The sequence below is a fragment of the Cervus elaphus genome, chromosome 12, assembly GCF_910594005.1.
Source record: "Cervus elaphus chromosome 12, mCerEla1.1, whole genome shotgun sequence".
Taxonomy (NCBI): Eukaryota; Metazoa; Chordata; class Mammalia; order Artiodactyla; family Cervidae; genus Cervus; species Cervus elaphus.
This window is the reverse complement of record NC_057826.1, coordinates 46,727,632-46,751,016: the sequence shown is the minus strand read 5'-3', so window position 1 is coordinate 46,751,016 and position 23,385 is coordinate 46,727,632. Positions and strand designations below refer to the sequence as shown.

The 23,385-nt window shown below is 34.8% G+C and overlaps 1 protein-coding gene across 3 annotated transcripts in view; it reads left to right on the top strand.

Moving 5' to 3' along the window:
- The window catches only part of NEDD4 (NEDD4 E3 ubiquitin protein ligase), a 132,553-nt gene that overhangs the window by 65,247 nt on the left and 43,921 nt on the right, over positions 1 to 23,385 (top strand). For all 3 annotated transcript variants that reach the window (XM_043919325.1, XM_043919324.1, XM_043919326.1), the window contains 3 exons: positions 15,760 to 15,810; positions 17,451 to 17,512; positions 20,268 to 20,370. In XM_043919325.1, the coding sequence (XP_043775260.1) occupies positions 15,760 to 15,810; positions 17,451 to 17,512; positions 20,268 to 20,370 (216 nt within the window). The remainder of the gene's footprint in view (positions 1 to 15,759; positions 15,811 to 17,450; positions 17,513 to 20,267; positions 20,371 to 23,385) is intronic.

Here is a 23,385-nt window from a genome sequence, read left to right as displayed (position 1 = left end):
CATGAAAACTTAGAGTTGTTTATTTCAAAAAGTGAATATTATTAGAGAAAACATTTCATCCTACCACTGTATGGATACTGTTGTACCAAGGTTTACTAAAAAAAGAAGAAGAGGAAAAATATTACGGGGAATCATTTGATAGTTAATTATTTTCTTGTTCTTGAGAGCTATTTTTGGCCAGTCCCTTCAGGTTTTGTCCAAATGTCTTCATTTTTCTGACAATCAACCTTTGAAAATATTTGCCAGCCACTGTGTATTTTTTGTGTTTAATATTATTTTAATACTATTTGCTGATGATTAGGGAAAATGCGGTTGAAAGAGCAGATCAAAATCAAAAAGCAGATTTTGCTTTTTAAATGTCTTTTGTTGCGAAACACAAAAGAATAGAAGACATCCTCCCCACTTTTGATAGGCCTATCTTAGCACGGCAGTCAAATAACATATAAATATATGTATATAATGATTTGAACTGTAGAAGAGTTGAAATGATTGTAGCTTCAAGGCTGTTTGCTCATGAATCAAGGGAGTTTGCAGGAGGAAACTTCATTCAAGTAGTCTACAAACTGAAAACTTTGATATATTCTGAATTGTCAGCCATGTTCTCCAAACTCACTAAGTACTAACTGTTGTTTAATACACTGAAGAAAAGTATTTTATACAAAGTTAAGGGATTTGTAAATTTCAGATTTAATTACCTTTAAAGATGATTAAATCAGAATCTGGAGCAGTTAACCTAACAATGAGCTAAATAACTTCTTAGCCGTGTATGGCATTGTAGGCCCAGTACCATAGGGCAAAATTTAGGAATTATTTTTAACCTTCTTTTTAAACATTGTTTAAACATTCTTAGATTATATTTAAACTATTAAATGGGGTAGTTTTATCTGAATCTAAGTCTATGTAAGTTGTGAATTTCACCTTTCATGGATATATTTCAATTTGAGGGTATTGGGGATCGATTCTACTTTTGTGGGACTTGAGTAATAGAGACTCAAGCCTAAATACACTGTCTGACAAACTTTACCAACTATGCAGATTCCAAGAGATATATTCCGTAGGCCAAGGATGGGAGCGTAGCTTCCAGCCAATAGAGGGGAAAAAAGGTCAGAACAGTTTGGAAAGGCTGAGGCCAAGTGTAGGGAAAAGTTTGCACCCCGTCTTTGTGAGGAAGACAACCTCTCACAACTGGAAGAAAATGTAGTTCAATCCCTGGGGTAGAAATGATCCAAAAACATAAGCCATAGTCAAAGCAATGAAAAACACAGGCAGGGAATCAATAAACCAGACTAGAGGCCGGGCATTACCAAGTTATCACACTGATAGTTAAATTGAAGTCCAGGTTGAGGAAGACAGTCAGATTGCTGAAAGTGGAATAGGTCATTTAACCCTTTTCATTACTGCTCCAACACTGTTCAGTGTAATGATCCTCTTGAAATGGGCAAGCAGGAATTGAGTCTATTTCCTGAACAGGCAAAGGAAATCTGATACTATCTTATTTTGATATCATTGTATTTCCTGTCACTTTGCTGATTTAGATTCATAATGCTAGAACTATTACTCTTTTCTTCCCGGTGAGTTCTCTCCACATCAGAGAGTACTTCTTCGGATCTAAAGAGTTAGTTTTTTACAAAGGAAGAATTAATTGATGTAAAAATGACATAATTTTCTAGTAAGTCTGGCCCATTTCAATTTTTAATGCTAATAATTTATAATTTATCTCTAAGTATTACATACCTATAAAAGCAAGGTACGTTGGGATATAGCAAAGAATAAAAGTTTTCCTTAATCTCTCTCTCATATACATCCATGGAATTCTGTACTTTTCCTTTACATTTTTTACACATGTTTTAATTATGTGTGTCAACATGTAGGACTGTACCTCCATGAAATCAAGAACATTTTCCACACTTAGTATGGAGCCTGACTATAGAAGTCAGTCAGTAACTTTGTTGACCTCATAGAATTTATGATCTAGTTAGAGTAGAAGAGAACTCTAATACAGATGTTAAAAGTTATAAAGTAGAGTAGAACTGGGCTTCTCTGCTGGCTTAGTGGTAAATAATCTTCCTGCTGGTGCAGGAGACGCAGGTTCCATCCCTGGGTTGGGAAGATCCCCTGGAGAAGGAAATGGCAACATACTCCAGTATTCTTTCCTGGAAAATCCCATGAACAGAGGAGGCAAAGAGTCGTTCACGATTTAAAGACTAAACAACGAGAGAGGAGAATTACAGAGAAGGAAATGAGCAATTTAATCTCATAAAGAAACATTTGGGGATTGATATGTACACACTATCATAATTAAAATAGATAATAAACAAGGACCTACTGTATAGCACAGGGGACTCTGCTCAAAATCTGTAATAACCTAAAATGGGAAAAGAATTTGAAAAAGAATTGATACATGTATATATCAATATACTGAATCACTCTGCTATATGCCTAAAACTAGCACATCAACTATAATATAAAATAAAAAAGATTTCAATGGCGTTGAACAGGGCCTCATAAGGAGATAGGATTTTTTTTTAATTGGAGTATAATTGCTTCACAGTGTTGTGTTAGTTTCTTGTGTACAACGAAGTGAATTAACTATACATATACATACATCCCGTCCCTCTTGTACTTCCCTCCCCACTCAGTCCCACCCATCTGGATCATCACAGAGCACCAAGCTGAGCTCCCCATGCTATAGAGCAGGTTATATCTATTTTACACGTGGTAGCATATATACGCCAATCCTAATCTCCCAATTCATCCCACCCTCCCCTTCCCCTACTGTGTCCACATGTCCCTTCTCTACATCTACGTCTCTGTTCCTGCCCTGCAAATAGGTTCATCTGTACCATATTTTTAGTGATAGTTCTTTATTTATTTACTGTTTTAAATTTTTTGAAGTTTATTTTTAAACTGGAGGATAATCGCTTTACAGTGTTCTGTTGGTTTCTGCCATACATCAGCATGAATCAGCCATAGGTATACATATGTTCCCTCCCTCTTGAAACTCCTTCCCATCTTCCGCCACATCCCATCCCTCTAGGTGGTCATAGAGCACCAGTTTGTTCTCCCTGTGTCATATGGCAAATTCCTCCTGGTTCCCTATTTTACATATGGTAATTTATGTTTCTCTGCTGCTCTCTGTATTTATCCCACCCTCTTCTTGCCCTGGTGTGTCTACAGGTCTGTTCTCCATGTCTGCTACTCTCTTGCTTCCCTGCCAGTAGGTTCACCAGTAACATTTTTCTAGATTCCACATACATATGTTAATATATGATATTTGTTTTTCTCTTTCTGACTGACTTCAGTTTGTAAAACAGGCTCTTGGTTCATCCACCTCATTAGACTCAAATTAGACTCAAATTTGTTCCTTTTTGTAAGCGAGTAATAGTTCTTTCTGTGTATATTCCACATCTTTCTCCGTTCATCTGTTGATGGACATTTAGGTTGCTTCCATGACCTAGCTATTGTAAATAGTGCTGCAGTGAACATTAGGGTACATGTGTCTTTTTGAATTATGGTTGGTTTTCTCAGGGAATATAACCTGTACTGAGATTCCTGGGTCATATGATAGTTCAATTTTTAGTTTTTGAAGGAAACTCCATACTGTTCTCCATAGTGACTATATCAGTTTACATTCCTACCAACAGTACAAGAGGGTTCCCTTTTCACCATACTCTTTCCAGGATTTATTGTTTATAGATTTTCTTGATGGCAGCCATTCTGACTGGTGTGAGGTGATACTTCATTGTAGTTTTGATTTGCATTTCAGGAGATTGGATTTATATAAGCAGAGGGAGAAAGAAATTTTCCAGGAAGTTGAAGGGAATTTGAGAGGGTAAAATACTGGATTTGTTCGGCACAAGCTTGAAAACTCAGTTGGGAGTCTTGTATTAATAGATAAGACTGATGACCCAATCAAAAAGTGGGCCAAAGAACTAAACAGACATTTCTCCAAAGAAGACATACAGATGGCTAACAAACACATGAAAAGATGCTCAACATCACTCATTATCAGAGAAATGCAAATCAAAACACAACGAGGTACCATTACACGCCAGTCAGGATGGCTGCTATCCAAAAGTCTACAAGCAATAAATGCTGGAGAGGGTGTGGAGAAAAGGGAACCCTCTTACACTGTTGGTGGGAATGCAAACAAGTACAGCCACTATGGAGAACAGTGTGGAGATTCCTTAAAAAACTGGAAATAGAACTGCCGTATGACCCAGCAATCCCACTCCTGGGCATACACACTGAGGAAACCAGATCTGAAAGAGACACGTGTACCCCAATGTTCATTGCAGCACTGTTTATAATAGCCATGACATGGAAGCAACCTAGATGCCCATCAGCAGACGAATGGATAAGGAAGCTATGGTACATAGACACCATGGAATATTACTCAGCCATTAAAAAGAATTCATTTGAATCAGTTCTAATGAGATGGATGAAGCTGGAGCCCATTCTACAGAGTGAAGTAAGCCAGAAAGATAAACACCAATACAGTATACTAACGCATATATATGGAATTTAAAAAGATGGTAATGATAACCTATATGCAAAACAGAAAAAGAGACACAGATGTACAGAACAGACTTCGGGACTCTGTGGGAGAAGGTGAGGGCGGGATGTTCTGAGAGAATAGCATTGAAACAAGTATACTGTCAAGGGTGAAACAGATCACCAGCCCAGGTTGGATGCATGAGCCAAGTGCTCAGGGCTGGTGCACTGGGAAGACCCAGAGGGATGGGATGGGGCGGGAGTGGGGGATCGGGATGGGGAGGGAGGTGGGAGGGGGGATCGGGATGGGAAACACATGTAAATCCATGGCTGATTCATGTCAATGTATGGCAAAAACCACTACAATATTGTAAAGTAATTAGCCTCCAACTAATAAAAATAAATGAAAAAAAATAGATAAGACTGTAAGGTAGATCAGAAAAACAAAAATAGAAGACCTAAGTCTGTCTGGAATCCCTATCCAGATGAGTGCTTGTAGCCAACCTCAGCACAGGGATGGCGCTAAATGTTTTGTTTTGTTTTGTTAATATTTAAATATTTTATTTTTAAACATTTAATTTTGATTTTTAAATATTTTAACACTTTTAAATGTTCCTCACCAGTTTGTAAAATACCTTTGTAAAACCCATCCCATTGACTAATACATTTGTATAATGCCACATGCTATTCAACATTCTTGGAATGTCACAATGTATACTAGTAAAGTTCCTAAAGTCCTACAGGAAATAAACTTTAGAACTTTGTTTAACCAAGTATTCCCCAATAATGTGACCACCTCTGAAGTCTTTTAGTATCCAGCAGATCCTTTATTCCTCAGAACACCCTTGGGAAATGATGTCTCTATGATAGCAAGCCTTCAAAGATTTTGAAAAGAGCATTGCCATCATTAGAAAATATGTTTTTATTTGTACATTTTAAGCCGAAAAGAAATGCAGTTATATAGATCCCTGACTCCTTGTGCTTTTTTTAGAGGGTTTCTCTTCTGTGTTATCTCTAAGTGCTAGTTACATTGTGTGTTATCTTAAACTTACCAAGTCCATTTGGATGTAGGCAGGATAAAAACAGATAAATTTAAATGCCCAGCTCATTCATTTTCAGCTGTTATCAATCACTGTTCACTTGTCCTGGTTTTCTCCAGAAATTGAATTGAATAGAGATGTGGTTCTCTAGGTGTGACTACTGGATTAGCTGTGTATCACTTAAGAGGGAGGAGGCAGTGATCTGGCTTTAAAAAGCCCTCCAGGTGATTCTGACATTCTGAGCTTTGAAAACTTCTTGAATGGACTGACTCAATCTGAAGCTTTGGAAAGTCTCTGTTAGGTTGGAATCAGAAGCATCTCAGCTGCTTTCTCAACTGTCAACAACTTCATTGATCCATTTTAAAAAGATGATGTTAGTTCATCTTCTAGCACTTAATTCATTTTCAAATTAAATATCTGAGATTTTACACAGCTCTTTGGTTTCTTAGATTTATAGTCAATGTATCTTTCTTAACATTGACAGCCATTTGCTAGCTGCTCATTTAGACTACAGGTACAGTTCTGTAGAGAATATTAGCTTCCATCTTCTCAAATGTTTGCCTTTTTTCTTTCCCTGGTAGCTTGGCAGACATTCCTAGAAAGAGAAGAAGTAGTATCATAATTTATTGAAGCTCAAAAGAATGAATCTCTGTGTCTATTTTTAATCAAGAATGAATATTTTTCTCTCTGAAAGGAAGATCCTTACCCCTTTTATGAGTTGTCTATAATTCCTCATTGAATTATAACTTTATATATTTTGTCCCCTTATTTTCCTTTGTTTAGAAATGCAAATTCAAAACAATGGGAAAAATTGATGAGCCCTTGATCTTTTTTGAAGGGGGGAAAGTTGTAATAAATGCAAAACCTTCTTCACTCCTGTAGTTCTCTGGTTTAGGGACATACATACGACATAAATTGCTTATGGAAAGTGGGTTAGATATATTAAAATTTAATTTTGAAAATTATTATAAAATCCTGTTTATGCTTGATATGTAGTACAACCTGACAACTGTTTACTCCTGCTTTAGATTCCTTCTCTTCTGTACCATATGCTGTTTATTTAATTTTTATTTTGTAATTAATTTTTTTTAATATAGTTGCTCTTCAATGTTGTATTTGTTTCTGCTGCATAGAAAAGTGAATCAGCTATACGTATGCACATATCCTCCTTTTTTTTTTTTTTTTTTTTAAATTTTCTTCCCATTTAGGTCACCACAGAGCACGGAGTAGAGTTCTGTGAGGTATACAATACTGTAGTTTTTAAATGGTTTTTGTTTGAAAAGCCTCACAGTAAATTACAAACTGCATTTCAAAGGATGTAAAGATAGAGGAACAGGTCAAGGTAAATCTTCAGCTTTCACAAGTCTGTGATGATTCTAGAGTGCTCCAAAGAAATTGAAATTTAGAGGAGGAAAATTCAAAGTGAAACTGGTTTAGGCAGTGGCTTCCCCGGACTCCCTTCCTACCCCCATCTATTAGGTTAAAATCCCTTTTAAAATGTGAGAGTTGCTAAAGGCTGTAGGATGCAAGCACTGAAATTTTCAAGCGGTGTGAAGCTATCATCAAAGAACAAGTACAGTTTGTGTCTTAGAGTTAAATCTGCCAGACAGGCTGGCTAGCCAGAGCAAGTCACGAGTTTGGTGCGGTGAGTGTTTGCTTTAAGCAAAGACATCCAGTCTCCACAGTGCTGTGATTTTATAGCATAGATCAGATTATACTGTTTGTTTAGCTAACAGCATTTTCCCCTCAACATACTAAAAATGATTAAGTCAATAAATCTTGAACTTCCAGAAAGATGTGTAAAATAAGCAGATCATAATATAGAGTGAGTCAGTATGTAAGAGGGAAGGTAGAAACTGTAAAAAGTGAAGGAAACAGCAATTCTACTTACTAAGATTTGTGTTAGAAAATAGTTAAGCTGAATTTAGCATAATTTTCATAATCCTTGTTTAATTATAATATTTAGGATGTGATATACATTCATGTAGTATGAATTTTGAGAGTAAGGATATTCATTAAAAATAATGGTTTTATAAAATTTTGAAAGCAGGAAATATATGGTTTCTTGTTTTTTTTTTTTAAAATACTGTAAATGAGTCCATTCATAAAAGTTCTGCTTATTTTTCTCAGAGATTCACATGTGTTTATATCCTCTATGTCAAAATATTGACTTTTCATGTGTTCAAATCAAGAAAACATTTATCCTCTTAAGATAAATAGTGGAATGAGAGTTTAAATTTTACCTTATATAAAGAGGTTTTTAGATAATTTCACTTTTAGTGTCTCAGGTTCAGAGTTTTAAATTCTACTCTTCTCTTTTATGATTCTGAAATAATTCTTGACCTGTTGACTTAATTTAAATAATATAATCAATCATGGCTTGAGCATTTTATAGATAGAAATTTGTTTCTTTTTCACTGCCTGCCCCAGTTAATTTTTTTGAGGCTATTAGTGATCTCTGCAGAAGAATCATGACATTTTCACATAGAGAATTTGAAAGGTGCTGTGTGAAGGCTGTAGTTATTGAGCAAGATATTCATTTAAATGCAAACTATCTTAAATCTTTTATCTTGATCTTATCTTTGAAAACTTACATGTGCTTTTCAGCTTACTCAGGACACTACTTCCTTCTGTAACATCCAGTCATTGAGATCTGCTTCCATTTCAGATTAGTTCAGGTTAGTTTAGTGTATTATTAGAAAAATTATCTTGGATATATACAAAAAATTATAAATACAGCTTTATTTATTGAAGCATTGCTTGTGTATGTATGCTCAGTTGTGTCCAACTCTTTGGGACTCCACCAGGCTCCTCTGTCCATGGAATTTTCCAGGCAAGAATCCTGGAATGGGTTGCCATTTCCTATTCCAGGGGATCTTCCCAATCAGGGGATCTTCCTGACCCAGGGATCGAACCCACATCTCTTGTATCTCTTGCAATGGCAGGTGGATTCTTTACCACTGTGCCACCTGGGAAGCCCTGGGCAAAAGACAGAAACAACCTAAATATCTGAACTAACTAAATAAATTTCAGTATTCCATACGCTGGCATATACTATATCCCCATCAAACAGGTAAAATATCTCTTTGTGGACCAAGATTGGATAAGGCATTCAGGATATTGAAGAGCAAAAAAGCAAGGTACATGAAGAGTGTATCAGAGATCACTCTGAATGGTTTCAGACACACCAAACACAAAAAATAACAGCTATTTTCTCTGGGTGGACAGAGTGTAGAGTTAGATGGATGGAGGCTAGGAATTTTTTTCTTTTAATTTTGTACCCTGTGTGTGTGTGTGTGTTGTTTTAAAGTGAACTTGAAAAATCATCTTGATTATAAATTGCTGATAATAGACTTGCTGATAGCTAAGTCTGAAAATTGAAACTATGTTATATTTAATGACCAGGTGTAAAGTTCATTTTTAGTGATTAAAATGTATGATTGAAATGAAAAGTTGGCTATTACAGCAGAAAACTTTGGCTCTGTTGCTTGGCTCTGGTTTAAGGAAGTGATTCTTCCTTTAATATTTTGCTCTGTACAGTAGATTTACCCTGGGAAGTTATCTGTAACTCAGATTTAGTAGAAACACTTTTTAAAGCCAAGTATTCTTCAAAGCTATGACACTTTAACATACCTGTTTTTAAAATTCTGACTTCTTTTTATAACGTTGGGTTCTTGTAAAGCTGAGCATTCAGCTGCTATGCAGGTTTATCAAAGTTAGTAAGTTTGTCTTGATAAACTTAGAGCCATGTATATAGTTCTAATTGAAGTTTTGCAAAAATAGCAATTTGGATTTTTATCTTTTAATATTACAAAAATTGTTTTAAGAGATTAAAATTTGTATCTTTAGATATTGGAAAAAGTGTTGTTTGCTGACTAAATTGTACCCTAGATGGTTGTTTAAAATCACCTGCTGTCCTAAATTCTTTCTCAGATTTTCAGACATTCTTAAATGACTTCTGTTTTACCAAATGCAAATTTACTTTATGAAGTGAGCTGTATGCAGTTCAATATAGGAAATAATTCTTACAAAGAAATGCTTGAATATTCAGTTTGGAACAATTGGTTGGCTAGGGAAACATTAATGAACATCACAGACTGACTTGCCTTCATAGGAATGAATTTTAAACTATTGCTTTTTCTTTGTAAATGGAAAAAGAACCTCTAATTGTCCTATATTTATAGTAACCATATGTCCCAGACTTTCCAGGATAGTTCCCAGTTTTGTATTCTCCATCGCCTCAGACCATGCACATTGATTTTTAGTTTGGAAAATGTGTTCATTCTTCCAGTGTTAGAAATATGGTTCTTTGGGATCATTTCATTTTAAGTAGATGTTAAGAAGCTCATTTTAGATCACTTCTTTTAAAGAAGGAAGATTTGTTGCAAGAACTCTCTAAAATGCATTTTTATATATCAGAAATACTCGAGACAGGGAATGTTTCAGGATGTGGAATTTTTTGCTCTATGCTCTTCTTCACACAGTGCAATCAATGAAAAAAGGAATGTGGGATAAGATGTTTTCTTTCTGTCCCACAGTGACCAGGCACTGCCTCTGTAATGGAGACTGAATCTCTAGAAAAGATTTATAATAAGAAAGAGGTTTTAAGAACTAAGGAGCACAATAAACACATGAAAATGTGCTCAGCATCATTGATCATCAAGGAAGTGCAAACAAACCTTAATGAGGTATCACTTCACACCTACTAGGATGGCTGTATCAAAAAGATAATAATAAGAATTGGCAAGGATATAGAGAAATTAAAACCCTCCTATAGTACTGATGGGAATGTAAAATGTGCAACCACTTTGGAAAGTCTGGCAGTCCCTCAGAAGATTAAAGATTTACCATATTACTCAGAAACTCTACTCCTAAGAATATACCCAAGAAAAATGAAATCATGTGTCAGTACTAAAACTTGTACTAGAATATTCATAGCAGTCTGATTTATAATTGCCAAAAAATGGGAACAGTTCAAATTTAATCAACAGATAAACAATATAATATATCCATATAATGTAATATTTAGCAATAAAAAAGGAATAAAGTGCTGATAACTTGCTACAACATGAATGAACCTTGAAAACATTTCTTATAAGTGAAAGAAGCCAGTCATAAAGAACCTCATGTATAGGACTTCATTTATGTGAAATGTCCAGAATAGGTAAAGCCATAGAGACATAAAGTAGATTGGTGGTTGCCTGGGGCTAAAGAAAGAGGAGGGAAATGGGGAGTGACTGCTGATAGACATGGATTTTCTTTTGGGGGTGATGAAAATGTTCTAAAATTGATTACAAACTTTAAGTGATTGAATTGTATAGGATGTGAATTATATCTTAGTAAAGCCATTGTTTTGTGTCTTTTGCTCATTGGTTGAGACATTCTGTTTTATAGCTGTGGTTCTCAACCAGGGACAGTTTTGCTACCCAAAGGACATTCAAAATACCAGGAGATATTTTTGGTCATCACAACTGATTGAGGAGTGCTATTGGCATCTAATTGGTAGAGACCTAGGATGCTGCTAAACATCCATCAGCGCATGGAACAGACCCCACAGCAACAAAAAGTTTATCTGGCTTATATTGTCAATAGTGCCCATGTTAAGAAACCCTGTTCTCTGTGTGTGTTACTCTAGTGATAAGTGACCACATCAATGTTTTTGAAGCACTAAAAGATCATGAATCATCAAACAGATAGATGCTCACTGAATTCAGTTTACTGTGGAAAAGGCTATTCAGTAAGACTGAATCCACCAAAAATGTTTTGTTTCTTTACCTGGTTAAGCCTAAACCTAAGTTAATTAGATAATTCAGTTAACCAAAATATTTTATCCCTCAGTTATCCTGATTGAGATTTATCTGTATTTTGTTGTGTTTTACTTTGTTATTCATAGCTTCTTAAAGATCAAATTTATGGGATATAACATCTGCTTGCCATAAAAACAAAAGAAATATACCACAGCATAGCCTTGAGGGTATCACTAAAGGCAACTTGTCCATTTCAAAAATTATCATCAGTTCATGTACAAGAATAGGAATATGCCCCTAAACTAAGCTAACTTGCTAGGCTTCCCTCTTCAGTCATGCTCCTTTAATGGAATGTATCTATTTGGAATGTCCAAAGACGGGTCCATGGTAAAGGGAGCAGGGATTTCACTATAATATCTAACATTGCAAATATAATGGCTAACATTTATTGAATTCTTACTGCATACTATGTATTATGCAAAGTACCTTGTGTATATTAAATAATTTAATTCTCACAAAACCCTGTTAGAGATTCTTCTTTCTTCTCTCCTGTCTTGAATCCCCTGCATCTTTCCTTACCATGTTGTACTCCCTCATTTTGGCAAAATATATCTTCCGTTACCTTAGAACACCAGTGTCTTTATTCTGCTTTCATTATTGGAAAAGATATTTTGGCTGGGTATAGAATTCTATACAGGATACATTTTTTTTTTTTCTCTCAGAATTTTGAAAGCATTATTTCTTGTCTTTCAGTTTGGAGTATGATCTGTTTTGTATCTCTCAAAGCTCTTGGAATTTTTTTTATCTCTGGTGCTTTGAAATATCACAGTGATGTGCCTTGCTATGGGTCTTTTCTTCAAACATTTTCCTTAATACTCAGTGAGGCCTTCCACTGTCAAAATTCATTTTCTTGAGTTTAAGGAAAATTTCTTAAAATGCCTCTTTGATTATTCCTTCCCTGTATTTTTTTCTCTCTGGAATGCCTGTTACTTAGAAGTTGACTTTTAGAATTTATCCTGTGATATCCTTACTTGGGGAATTCTGCAGTCTTTTTCTTTGGTGTTTTAGTTCTGCTTTCTGAGAAATTTCTTTAACTCTATCTTAAACGTTTAATTTCAGATAATGTTTAATTCCCAAGAGTTCTTTCTTGTTTTTTAATTGCTTCTTTTTTTATAATTTTGTATCCTGTTTGCTAGATGTTTGTCTCTTATCTCCAAGAACATTAATTAGTTTTTCTCAAGTATTTCTCCTGCAGTCTGACTTAAATTCGTATTCATTTGAGTCCCTTCTTGCTGCTGTTTTTCCGATTAGGTCTCTTTTTTTTTCTTGTAATAAACTTTCCTCAAATATTTAATCATCTTTAACTGTCCATAATGTGTAAGATTCAGGGTTTTTGCCTGCTGATATGATGCATTGAGAAGTGCACAACAGCATTTTTATAGTATTCTTACCAAAAAATGCATAACCTAAATTCAACCATGAAGAAACAATACACAAACCCAAATTGAAGGATATCCTATAATTAGCCAGTACTCTTTTAAAATGTCACGATTATGGAAAACAAAGAGACTGAGGTACTTTCCAGATTAAGAAACTAAGGAGACATGGCAATTAAATGTAATGTATGATCCTAGATTAAACCCTGGACCAAGACTAGTAAGATAGTTTGTGAAATTTGAGTAAGATCTGTAGATTAGTTAATGTTATTCCTGGTTTTTTTATGCAACTCAATAACAAAAAACAAACAATCCAATTTAAAAATGGACAAAGGCTACAAATAGATGTTTTTCCAAAGAAGACATACAGATGGCCAACAGACACCTGAAAACATGTTCATTATAACTGATAAGAAAATGCAAATCAAAAGTATAATGAGGTATATAATCTCACACACATCATAATGCTTGTTTTCAAAAAGACAATAGCAAGTGCTGCCAAGGATGCAGAGATGAGGAACCCTTATGCACTGTTGGTAGGAATGTAAATTGGTACAGCCACTATGAAAAACAGTATGGAGATTTCTAAAAAAATTGAAACTAGAACTGCCATATGATTTAGCCATTCCATTTTGGGGTATTTATCCAAAGAAGAAAAAAATACTAACTTGAAAAGATACATGCACTCTCATGTTCAAAAATACACACACACACATACCCACCCACACCCACACCATAAAAACAGAATTAAATCTTGCCATTTGCAACACCATGGATGGACCTCGAGGGCACTGTGCAAAGTGAAATAACTCAGAGAAAGACAAATAATGTATGCTCTCACTTATATGTGGAATCTAAAAACAAAACAAGCAAAAACCAAGCTTATGCAGAACAGATTGGTGGTTGTCAGAGGCAGGGGATGAGGAGTGGGGTAAATCGGTGAAAGGAGTCAAAAGATACAGACTCACAGTTTTAAAATAAATAAGTCATGAGGACTTACTGTACAGCATGGTAACTATAGCTAATAATACTGTATCACATATTTTAAAGTTGCTAAGAGAGTAAATCTTAAAAGTTCTCATCATAAGAAAAAAAAATCTGTAACTATGCTTGGTGACCAATGTTAACTAATTTTGTAATGGTGATTATTTTGCAATATATACAAATATTGAATCATTATGTTGTACATCTGAAACTCATATAATGTTGCATGTCAATTATTCCTTAATTAAAAAAAAATTAAGTATGTGGATGGATACATTCAAGAAAGTCTCAGAGAAGTTACTTAACTTAATCCTAGTTCCCCTGGTGAACTAGGATTGGAAGGGGAGGAGCTAGAATCAGAGGGTCAAGGTTTTCATTAGCCTGCGTGTGTGCTAAGTTGCTTCAGTTGTGTCCGACTCTCTATGACCCTATGGACTGTAGCCTGACCCATCTCCTCTGTCCAAGGGGATTCTCCAGGCAAGAGTACTGAGTGGGTTGCCATGCCCTTCTCCAAGAGATCTTCCTGGCCCAGGGATCAAATCTGCATTTCTTATGTCTCCTGCATTGCCAGACTGGTTCTTTACCACCAGTGCCACTCATAAACTTACTTTAAATCGATTAAGATTATGGGTGACAGATATTTACAGTCTGTTTTATATATATATATATATATATATGTTTTTTTAAAAATTAAAAAAGCTTAAGAATAAAAGATTGAATAAACAGAAGGGTTAATATTTCCTCTAAAAAGGGTTTGCCTAGTTTTGATCATTGTGTTACAGTTATGTGAGATGTTAATATTTGGGGAAGCTGCAAAATTTATTCTGAAAATATTTTTCTGCCTTACCTTCTTTCTCTGTCTCTCTCTTTTTCTCTTCTCTTTTCCTTCCTCCCTTTTCCTTTCTGGAACTTCACTACCATATATATTACACTGCTTGGTATTTTACCACAAGTCCTCTTTTTTTATATTATATAAATTCTATTGATGTATCTTCAGGTTCACAGAACTTTTCTCTAGTCATTTTCAATCATATGTTAAGCGGATCCACTGATCTTCAATTCGTATATTGGATTTTTTAGTTATATATGGATTTCAAGCTATACATTTAACTCACTTTTATAATTTCCATTTCATTTTATATTTTTAATTGCTTTTATAGATTCCCCATATATTTGTTTATTATGACCTTGTTTTCCATTTTATGTCCTTGAACATCTCTGTAATAGTTACTTTAACTTTCCTTTCTGCCAGTTCCAAGATCTGGCTTATCTTGTTGTCCATTTCTATTAATTACCTTTTGCTTCTGAGTCCTATTTTTCTATTTCTTAGTATGTTTAGTGACTTATATTGTATTTGGACTGTGTAAGTGGCACATGATGAAGACTTTGAGTTTGATCATCTTTCCGCGAAAAGATTTTTGTTGTAGCAGGTTGGTGACTGAATTCTAAATGCTAGCTTCCCTAGGAAAACATCAACTATGAAATCTATACTGAATCCTTTCAGCCTTTAGGAATTTGGGTAGAGTTTATACATAGATCTAGAGGGACTCTCATGGCTTCTTCCTTTTGGGAGTTGTCCCCCTCACTTTCCAGTTAGACTGTTGACTTTAAGTTTTCAGACTCCTCAAATGAGTAAGATTTCAGATTTCTCTTTGAGTCCCAGTCATTCAGATGAATTGTGGCGTATTGCCAGGTGAAAAGCCACGTAAACAGGAATCCTACCGAGTACAGTTCATTCTTTCAAGGACTGACTTCTTTTTAGTTTCCGCTTGCTTTTGGTCATTCAGTGTTGCTTTCAGATAGTTGTTTAATATATTTTCAGAGTATATAGTTATTATCTTCAGAAGGCTCAATGTAATTTAGTCTATTCTGCCATTACCAGAAGTTGTACCGTATCACCTTTTATTTTCCATTGATTTTTTCATAGATATTTCATAGGGTTCAACAAAGAAACACAAAAAAACTTCTATATATTTTTATGAATGATGACAATAGATATCAAAGTTTTCCAGAAATATCAAGCATATTACTAATGTTATTTTTTTTTTTCTTTTGTAGACAAGAGATGATTTCCTAGGTCAAGTGGATGTTCCTCTTTATCCATTACCGGTTGGTATAGATGTCCATGATTTTACTTTTTATGTTTATTCTTTTTATTTTAATAAATCCTTAACAGATACACAGTATAGTAAATGTAAAAATATGATTTGTAAAATGTGTACTGCTATTAATTCTTGAGCCTCTTATTTTCTGAAAATATCTCAATTTTCCATTTTAATTTGAAGATTCCCTTATATGAACCCCAGTAAGAAATAGAGATGGGAAGGGAATTTGGGGGAGATTGGAAATACTATATGTATGGCTGGATCACTTTGCTATGCACCTGAAAGTATCACAACATTGTTAATTGGATATATTCCAATATAAAATAAAAATTTAAATTTTTTAAAAAAAGGCCTAAATGAACTTAGAAGGTATGACAAGAGCCTGAATTAAAAAAAAAAAAAAAGAAAGAAATAGAGATCCCCTGAAGTTGGTTGACATCATGAAAGCATTGTTTGAGGAAGATCAGTTTGAAAATATTTTACTGAAAAACTAGACTGGGGAAAGCTTAGTTTCATAGAAAGAAACTGATAATTACAACAACATGGGCATGAAAGTGAATCTGGACCAAGCATATAGCAACAGAAGGGAACAGATTCAGGAGATATTTCATTACATGATATTATTGGACCAGGAGCTCTAGTTGAAATAAACAAAAAAGCAGAAAGTAAAGATAATACATGTTGAACTTGGGAGATAAGGGTGGTATCTCAAGCAAAAAGAGTAGGCAGAAAGCCTTTGTTTTTTTAAGATATGGTAAGTTTATTTTTGGCCATATTGCATAGCAGTAGAAAACAAGAAAAATGAAACTTAAAGCAGGCAACTGAAGAGGTATAAAAGTAAATTGTGTAGGGAAAAGGGTCTGGAAGGATTGAGAGTTATCACTGCTGAGGTAACTGCAGAATCTCTGAGAAGGATGGACTGTCCAAATGAGAGGGATGAAAGCTTTGAAGGCCAAACACTGAAAGTTCATCAGTGTAGTTCTGTCAGGGGAGAAAGGGAAGACAGACCAAGAGAATACAGAAAAGAACCAAGTGAAATGTTGTCATGAGAATTTAAGAGTTTCTAGATGTAATGGGTAGTTTAACAATGTCAAATGCAGCGGAGAAGTAATGAATAATAAAAACAAAGGACTGTTGAACTTGTTAAGAAAGAGAAGTAGTAATTCTTGATCAATCTTTTCAGATGTTTTTTGTCTCTCTACAGTCTTTAGACATTGCAAACTTTTAATAATGAATTTAATTCAGTCTTATTTTCCAAGCTGCTTACTTACTTTCTTTGTTCTCCTAGAATTGCCTCTGTGGTCTAACCATGCCAACATTTTATTGAATACATATTCCATATTCTTTTGGGGCGCAAACACACTAACCACTCTCTAGTGTTTTTCTGCTTTCACCCTCCTTTTGGCTTCACGAACACCTGCTCAGATAGTTTTATACTGACTTGTGCTGCCAGGAGCAATTCCGACAGTGCAGGAAAGTGAAAGTACTGTCAAATCACCAATTGTAACCATTTAATAAGCTAAATCTACTTTTTTCTGACTTCTAACTTCAGTTATGCCTTAGGTCATAGTTTATGAATATTCTTGAAAAGTATAAATTTTTGTTGTTATAGATATATCTTAAAAACCCACTGTTTTATTCTAGACAGAAAATCCAAGAATGGAGAGACCATATACATTTAAGGATTTTGTTCTTCATCCAAGAAGGTTAGTAAATATAAAATAATAGCTTATGAAGGTTTTTTAAAAATATCATTATACTTTACAGTAGCCTCTTTGGAAAATCAGTTTAAACCTTTGTAAATAAGCTACTTTTAAATATTAGTTTTTTAAAGCTTTGTTGCTGTTTCTGATTAAAAAGTAATTTCTGGTGATTTAGTGGTTCGGACTTTGCCTACCAATGCAGGGGGTGCAGGTTTGACTCCTGATCAGGGAGCTAAGATCTCACATGCCTCACAGCCTAAAAACCAAAACATAAAACAGAAGTAATATTATAACAAATTCAATTAGGGCTTTAAAAATGGTCCACATCAAAAAATCAAAAAAAGTTATATATGCACAGTACAAAAATTCTGAAAATGATCATACCCCTTTGGGAAGGACTTTTCCCCCTAATATTTATCAGACTAGAAGAATGAAATATGTCATTAATTTATATGTATTTTATATCTTATACTGTGTGTAATTTTGTCATACTGTGTTTTGAAAAATTGCAAACATCAGTTTATCTAAGAAAAAATACCTAGGGAGTTCTCTGGTGGTCCAGTGGTTAGAACTCCATACTTTCACTGTCATAGCCCCAGTTCAGTCCCTGTAGGGGAACTAAAATCCCCTAAGCTGCGTGGCACAGTCAAAAAAAAGAATCCAACTTGATACGAAAACATTTTCAAGGAAATGTAACTACATTTTGCATACTTTCGTTTAAAAAAATTTCAGAAAACTCAAATATTTAGAGAAAATAACATGAGTAAAGACTGTAATTTAAAACTCAAATAGCATGTTCATAATTCCATTTTCCTAAACCAAATTACTTGATTTTTGTCAAAAACTTTTAAGTTTAAGCTTTAAATAAAACACCTTTTGATCTTCTGTACCACATAATCTAGTAAAATCTAGTTAAGACATGTATGAGAATTTACTGACAAAAAGGTCGAAGTAAAGCCAAAGAAGGACATCTGTGCAAAACTATTTGTTTTCTCTTTAAAACTAGAAAATGCAAATGAACTTAGTAAAATTTTTTATTAAAAAATGTAAATATTCATTGTAATATAAATTTAAATAAAGGGAACAGTGGTCTTTGTGTTCGTATTTTCTGTCTATAAGAGAAGTCACATTTAATTTCTGTAGAAGTCGTGCAATGTGAGTCCCTTTTCTTGCTTTAATTTTGAACTGATTGTGACATCTGTATACCAAGAATAACTAAATAGTTCTTCTCTTATTTGGTTGCCCTAGTAACCTGCTTTTCAATTTGTTGAATGCTTTCTGGTGTCTTTATCTTTAAAACACTATAACAGTTTACATCTTCTGTCTGCACTGGGTATTGCTGCAAGTGCAGAAAGAGTTTTATCCAAATACATTCTTAGATTTTTTTTTGAACATCAATAGATTTAAACCCACAGGCTTATTATCTGGCTGGAAAAACATAATAAAACCTATCATTGTAGAGAAACTCTCCCCTAAAATATTACCTGAGTAAGTTTTCTGTATCTGTCTTTTATAAGAAGTCATAGAGTGTTCATACCCCCTTGACTATGGAGACACGAGTCACATTAGTGGTCTGGAAAATAGCATCAGGGGGTTTACTGACCAGTCAGGGAAGGACACTTTCCAAATCCATGAGAACTGTGCAGAGAACAACTAAAAAGAATAAGAGTGGCATAGGGGAGTACCTTTTGAAGACAGGAGCAAAGATTAGGACTCTTATGTCTTATTACATAACTGAAATCTATAAAAATTTTTCAAAAAACTGATATATAAAGCCATGACAAGCAAGGATTTCCTGAGTAAACAGAGTGCTATTATAGAATTGGTGGGAGCAATAGACAGAGTTAGGTCTTAAGTTAGAATCTTAAGAAAGACAGGTTTTTTTAAAAAAATTGAATGAGGGGACTTCTCTGGTGGTCCAGTGGTTAAGACTCCATGCTCCCAATGCAGAGGGCATGGGTTTGATCCCTGGTCAGGGAACTAAGATCCCACATGCTGTGGGTATGGCAAAAATAAATTTAAGAATTTTTTTAAATTAAGTATTACTACTGTGGGCAGCAACCCTTAACTTAGACAACTCATTTTTCTAAGAGGTGGTATGAGATACAGTATGACAGTAGATTAGATAAATTACTATATGACAGATTCAAACAGCTGTCAAAGACATTAGGGTTCAGATAGTTATCTGACCTTGCTCTCTACTTTTCTGTTATCTTATACAACATGGCTAGATTATTATCCCTAAATCACGTCTGTGAGGATGCCTTTCCCTATCCTCCAAGTTGTATGCAAAATAAAATTTAAAAGTTCTGCTTCACATAGACATCATCAGTTGGACCATTCCCACCTCCTTTATATACCCTGTAATTCAGCCAGTCTCAACTACTTCCATTTCCTTAACTGCACCCCCGGTTTCCCATCTATTTCCTTATTTTTGCCCTTTTCTCTACTCTTATGCCTTTTCCTGACTGCCATAGATCAAAATCCTCCCCAGTCTTCTAGCCCAACTCAGATACCAGCTTCTCTTTGAAGATCTCTCTGATCTTTCACTTAAACTTCCACAGTTCCTTATTTATCTCATAACAATTATTTATTTATGGATGTTTCTTTTTCTGCACCATCTATTCCTTTTTCTTCTGCATTGAAACTTGTCTTGAATCTCTCCTAGTAAGCTAGTAGATGTTCAATGAACTTTTATTGAATGAATGATTTTCTTCTTAGTGTTAAAGTTGTGTGAATTATTATTTTCTTTCTACAGTCACAAATCAAGAGTTAAAGGTTATCTGAGATTAAAAATGACTTACTTACCTAAAACCAGTGGCTCAGAAGACGATAACACAGAACAGGCTGAGGAATTAGAGGTGAGATTTTATAAATATTTGGTTAAACTAAGAAGAAAAACATCCAATTTCTTATTTTACTATACTCTAAAGAAAAAATAACTACTTAATAAAGTTAAATGTGTGCAATAAAAATTGCTTCCCTAGACATTTGTTTATTTTACCCAAGAATTTGTTAAACATTTCTTTCCTCTAAGGATATTTCTGTGAAATGAATGGCCATTACTGATGGCATTCTTAAAGCTTAAGGAATAGAGATTACAATGTTTATGAATGAAAGCATTTGTTGTAATTAAGTCATTAACTGTTTCTAGTTTTCAGAGTTTTCTAAAACCATGTCATGTGCCCCCTCTATTAAAGTAAGAACACAATTTATTGTTTGAAAGTTAAATATATGGAAAATTTGAAGATGCTAATTAGGAACTCCTTTATGAAATGTAATTCCTGTTACTTTTCCTATCATGGTTGGGGTGGGTGTGGGAGGGCTCATAGAAAAGGAGACTAAGAGAGAGAGAAAAAAAATTCAAGTGATCTAATAAAAAGCCACATTAATTGGGGGCCAAAAGAAGGTAACCGTCTTCATGGGTGACAGGATAAGAGGCAGTCCAGTCAAGGATTTGGGCAGAGTCCCATGCATTTGGGGTAAGTGAAGAAGAGACAGAGAACATGTATTTGGAATAGAATTGGACAGGGACTTGGAGCCTGGAGTCCTAGTCGCAAGCTCTGCTGTTTGTGAGCTGAGTGACCATGTGAGCCTCAACCTTCTCTGGACTTCAGGTTCTTCCTTTGCAGAGTGACAGGGTGTACTGCTACCCTCTAGGGTTTCTTCCAGCACAAAAAGTTCGTAATCTGAAGAGGGAACAAAAACATTTGCCCCTTGAGGTTCCCACTTAACAAACATTATCATCAGAAGGTAGCACCTTATTCTAACCACACTGACTGCACCCTTGCTGTGGCATTGGTTTGCTTTGGAGGGGTTGTGTGTATGCCTCTTCTCAGGAGTCCTGCTTTTGTGATGAAGGGACTGCTAAAGTCTCCAGAAGGACTGTCAGGATGAGGGACCGTTCCCCAGGGCTGGGCTCTGCATCACACACCCAAACATCTTGAGAAAATTTGATAACAAGCAGTGCTTTTGAGACAAAGATTCCTGGGAATTTTTTTTTATATGCACTAATGAGATTTTACTTTGTGGGGGAATCTATAACAATAGAAAGAAAGAACTTTTTTCTTTGAATAGTTAGCCTTATTACTCTGGTGATCAAAGAAACTTAATATCCTCTCTCACGTCTAATGCCCTTATTTGATACCTTCTTTTTTTCTTTTTAGTTTTTCTGTGATGTGTCATATAATAATCTTTTTTTTTTTTAATTTAGGAATTTATTGAGTTGAACTTTCTCTCTAACTGGCATTTTAGTGCACAGGGAGACCTGAATAATGGAATTCTGTTTGAAATGAAGGATGTCTGCTATAAAGAAAGAAAATTCTTTATTTAGTAACTTAAAAATTTTTAACAGCATTTCATTATTTGGTAACCTGCTCCAAGTTTTGCCCACACGCGTGTATCACAGGTACCTTATTCACAGTTCAGTTTCTGTGGGTAGAGCTGCTTCGCTTCATTTTGTGGTCTCATGTCTCAAGTTTGAATTCCCTCAGAATGCACCTTATAATTTCAGTAGATGTAAGCATGTAGGAGTTTATTTATGAAAGGCCCTAGGAATTCAAACACATGAATCTGTGCTTATTTATCTTCTGTGTAGCTAATGACCAGAGAAGTCTTGTCTTTGACATCTGGTTTGTGACTGAATATATAAAATCCTACCATTTAAAGAAAAGAGTTGTAATTTTCAAAAGAGGCTCACTCTTAGGCAGTGTGTACCCTGGTAGGATGAAGTTTGGTAAAGTGTGACTATAGTACATAATTATGTAATATTTTTTTTGTACCCCTTGTAACTTTAGGTTTAGCTCTATGTATTTTATGTGATTGCTACATAATAATGTTTGGTGTACCTCTGAATCCTTTCTTTTTGACCATCTTTGACTGTTAAATTGTGGGCAGTTGCACGTTAGCTTTGAGGTTAGTAATTAAGTAACATACATTGATCCTTAGAAAATTATTTTGTGAAGAATAGTAGCTGATACATGTTTAATAGGGAGGCATTCTATACTGAAAATGAAAACCCATTCTTTCTAAACAATGTTCATATTTAGACATGGGTAAACAAATGGGTAACTATGCTTCTTCCTTGAACTGAACCAGGTTTTTAAAAAATAAGCCCTTAATTAAATTAGTTTTTTTCCCCTCCAGAAGTTTACTTGCGTAACATAAACTCAATAAAAAGACCTTTAATAGAGAAATCTTTTAAGAAGATTCTAAAATATTTTTGGTACCATTTTCTAAGCTCTGAATATTTTTATAATCCTTTACAGCAGTAGGGAGGACCTTTTTATTAATGAATTTTATTAATCTGTAGAAATATAATCAGTAACCATATTTTAAAAAATTGGTCCTTTTTTTTCCAAGAGGTTGAAATATAAAAATTCAACTCACATACTTTTAAAATTGAGACCAGAGAAATAAAATGTGATTTGGTATGTACAAGACTGATTTTTAGGTATATAGTTCTTCTATCATGATCATTTAAAGGAAAGGAAACAAGAGAGAGGAGGAAGGTAAACACAGATGGAGAGGAAGGGTAGAGGGAAGGGAGAGAGAATGGAGTTCCTGGCAATAAAAAGAAGGAAATAAAATTAGCGAGATGTCAGTTCCTACAGAAGAGATAAAAGGAAAAAAAAAAGAATGAGAAAGAGAAGGAATCTGTTTTACTTCTCATCCATATCTCTTTTCCTGGAATAATTTTGTCTGTCTTCCCCTCTCCTATGCCTCACCTTCCATTCCACCTCAGTCTATAACCCTCTCCTTGGAACTAGCCAAAGATCAACCCTGCTGCAACCTTATCCTGTTCTGTCTGCTGCCAGAAAACGATCGTTTTCTTCCCGAGGTCTCCCTGACCCTTCCTGTTCAGACCCCACCTTCCA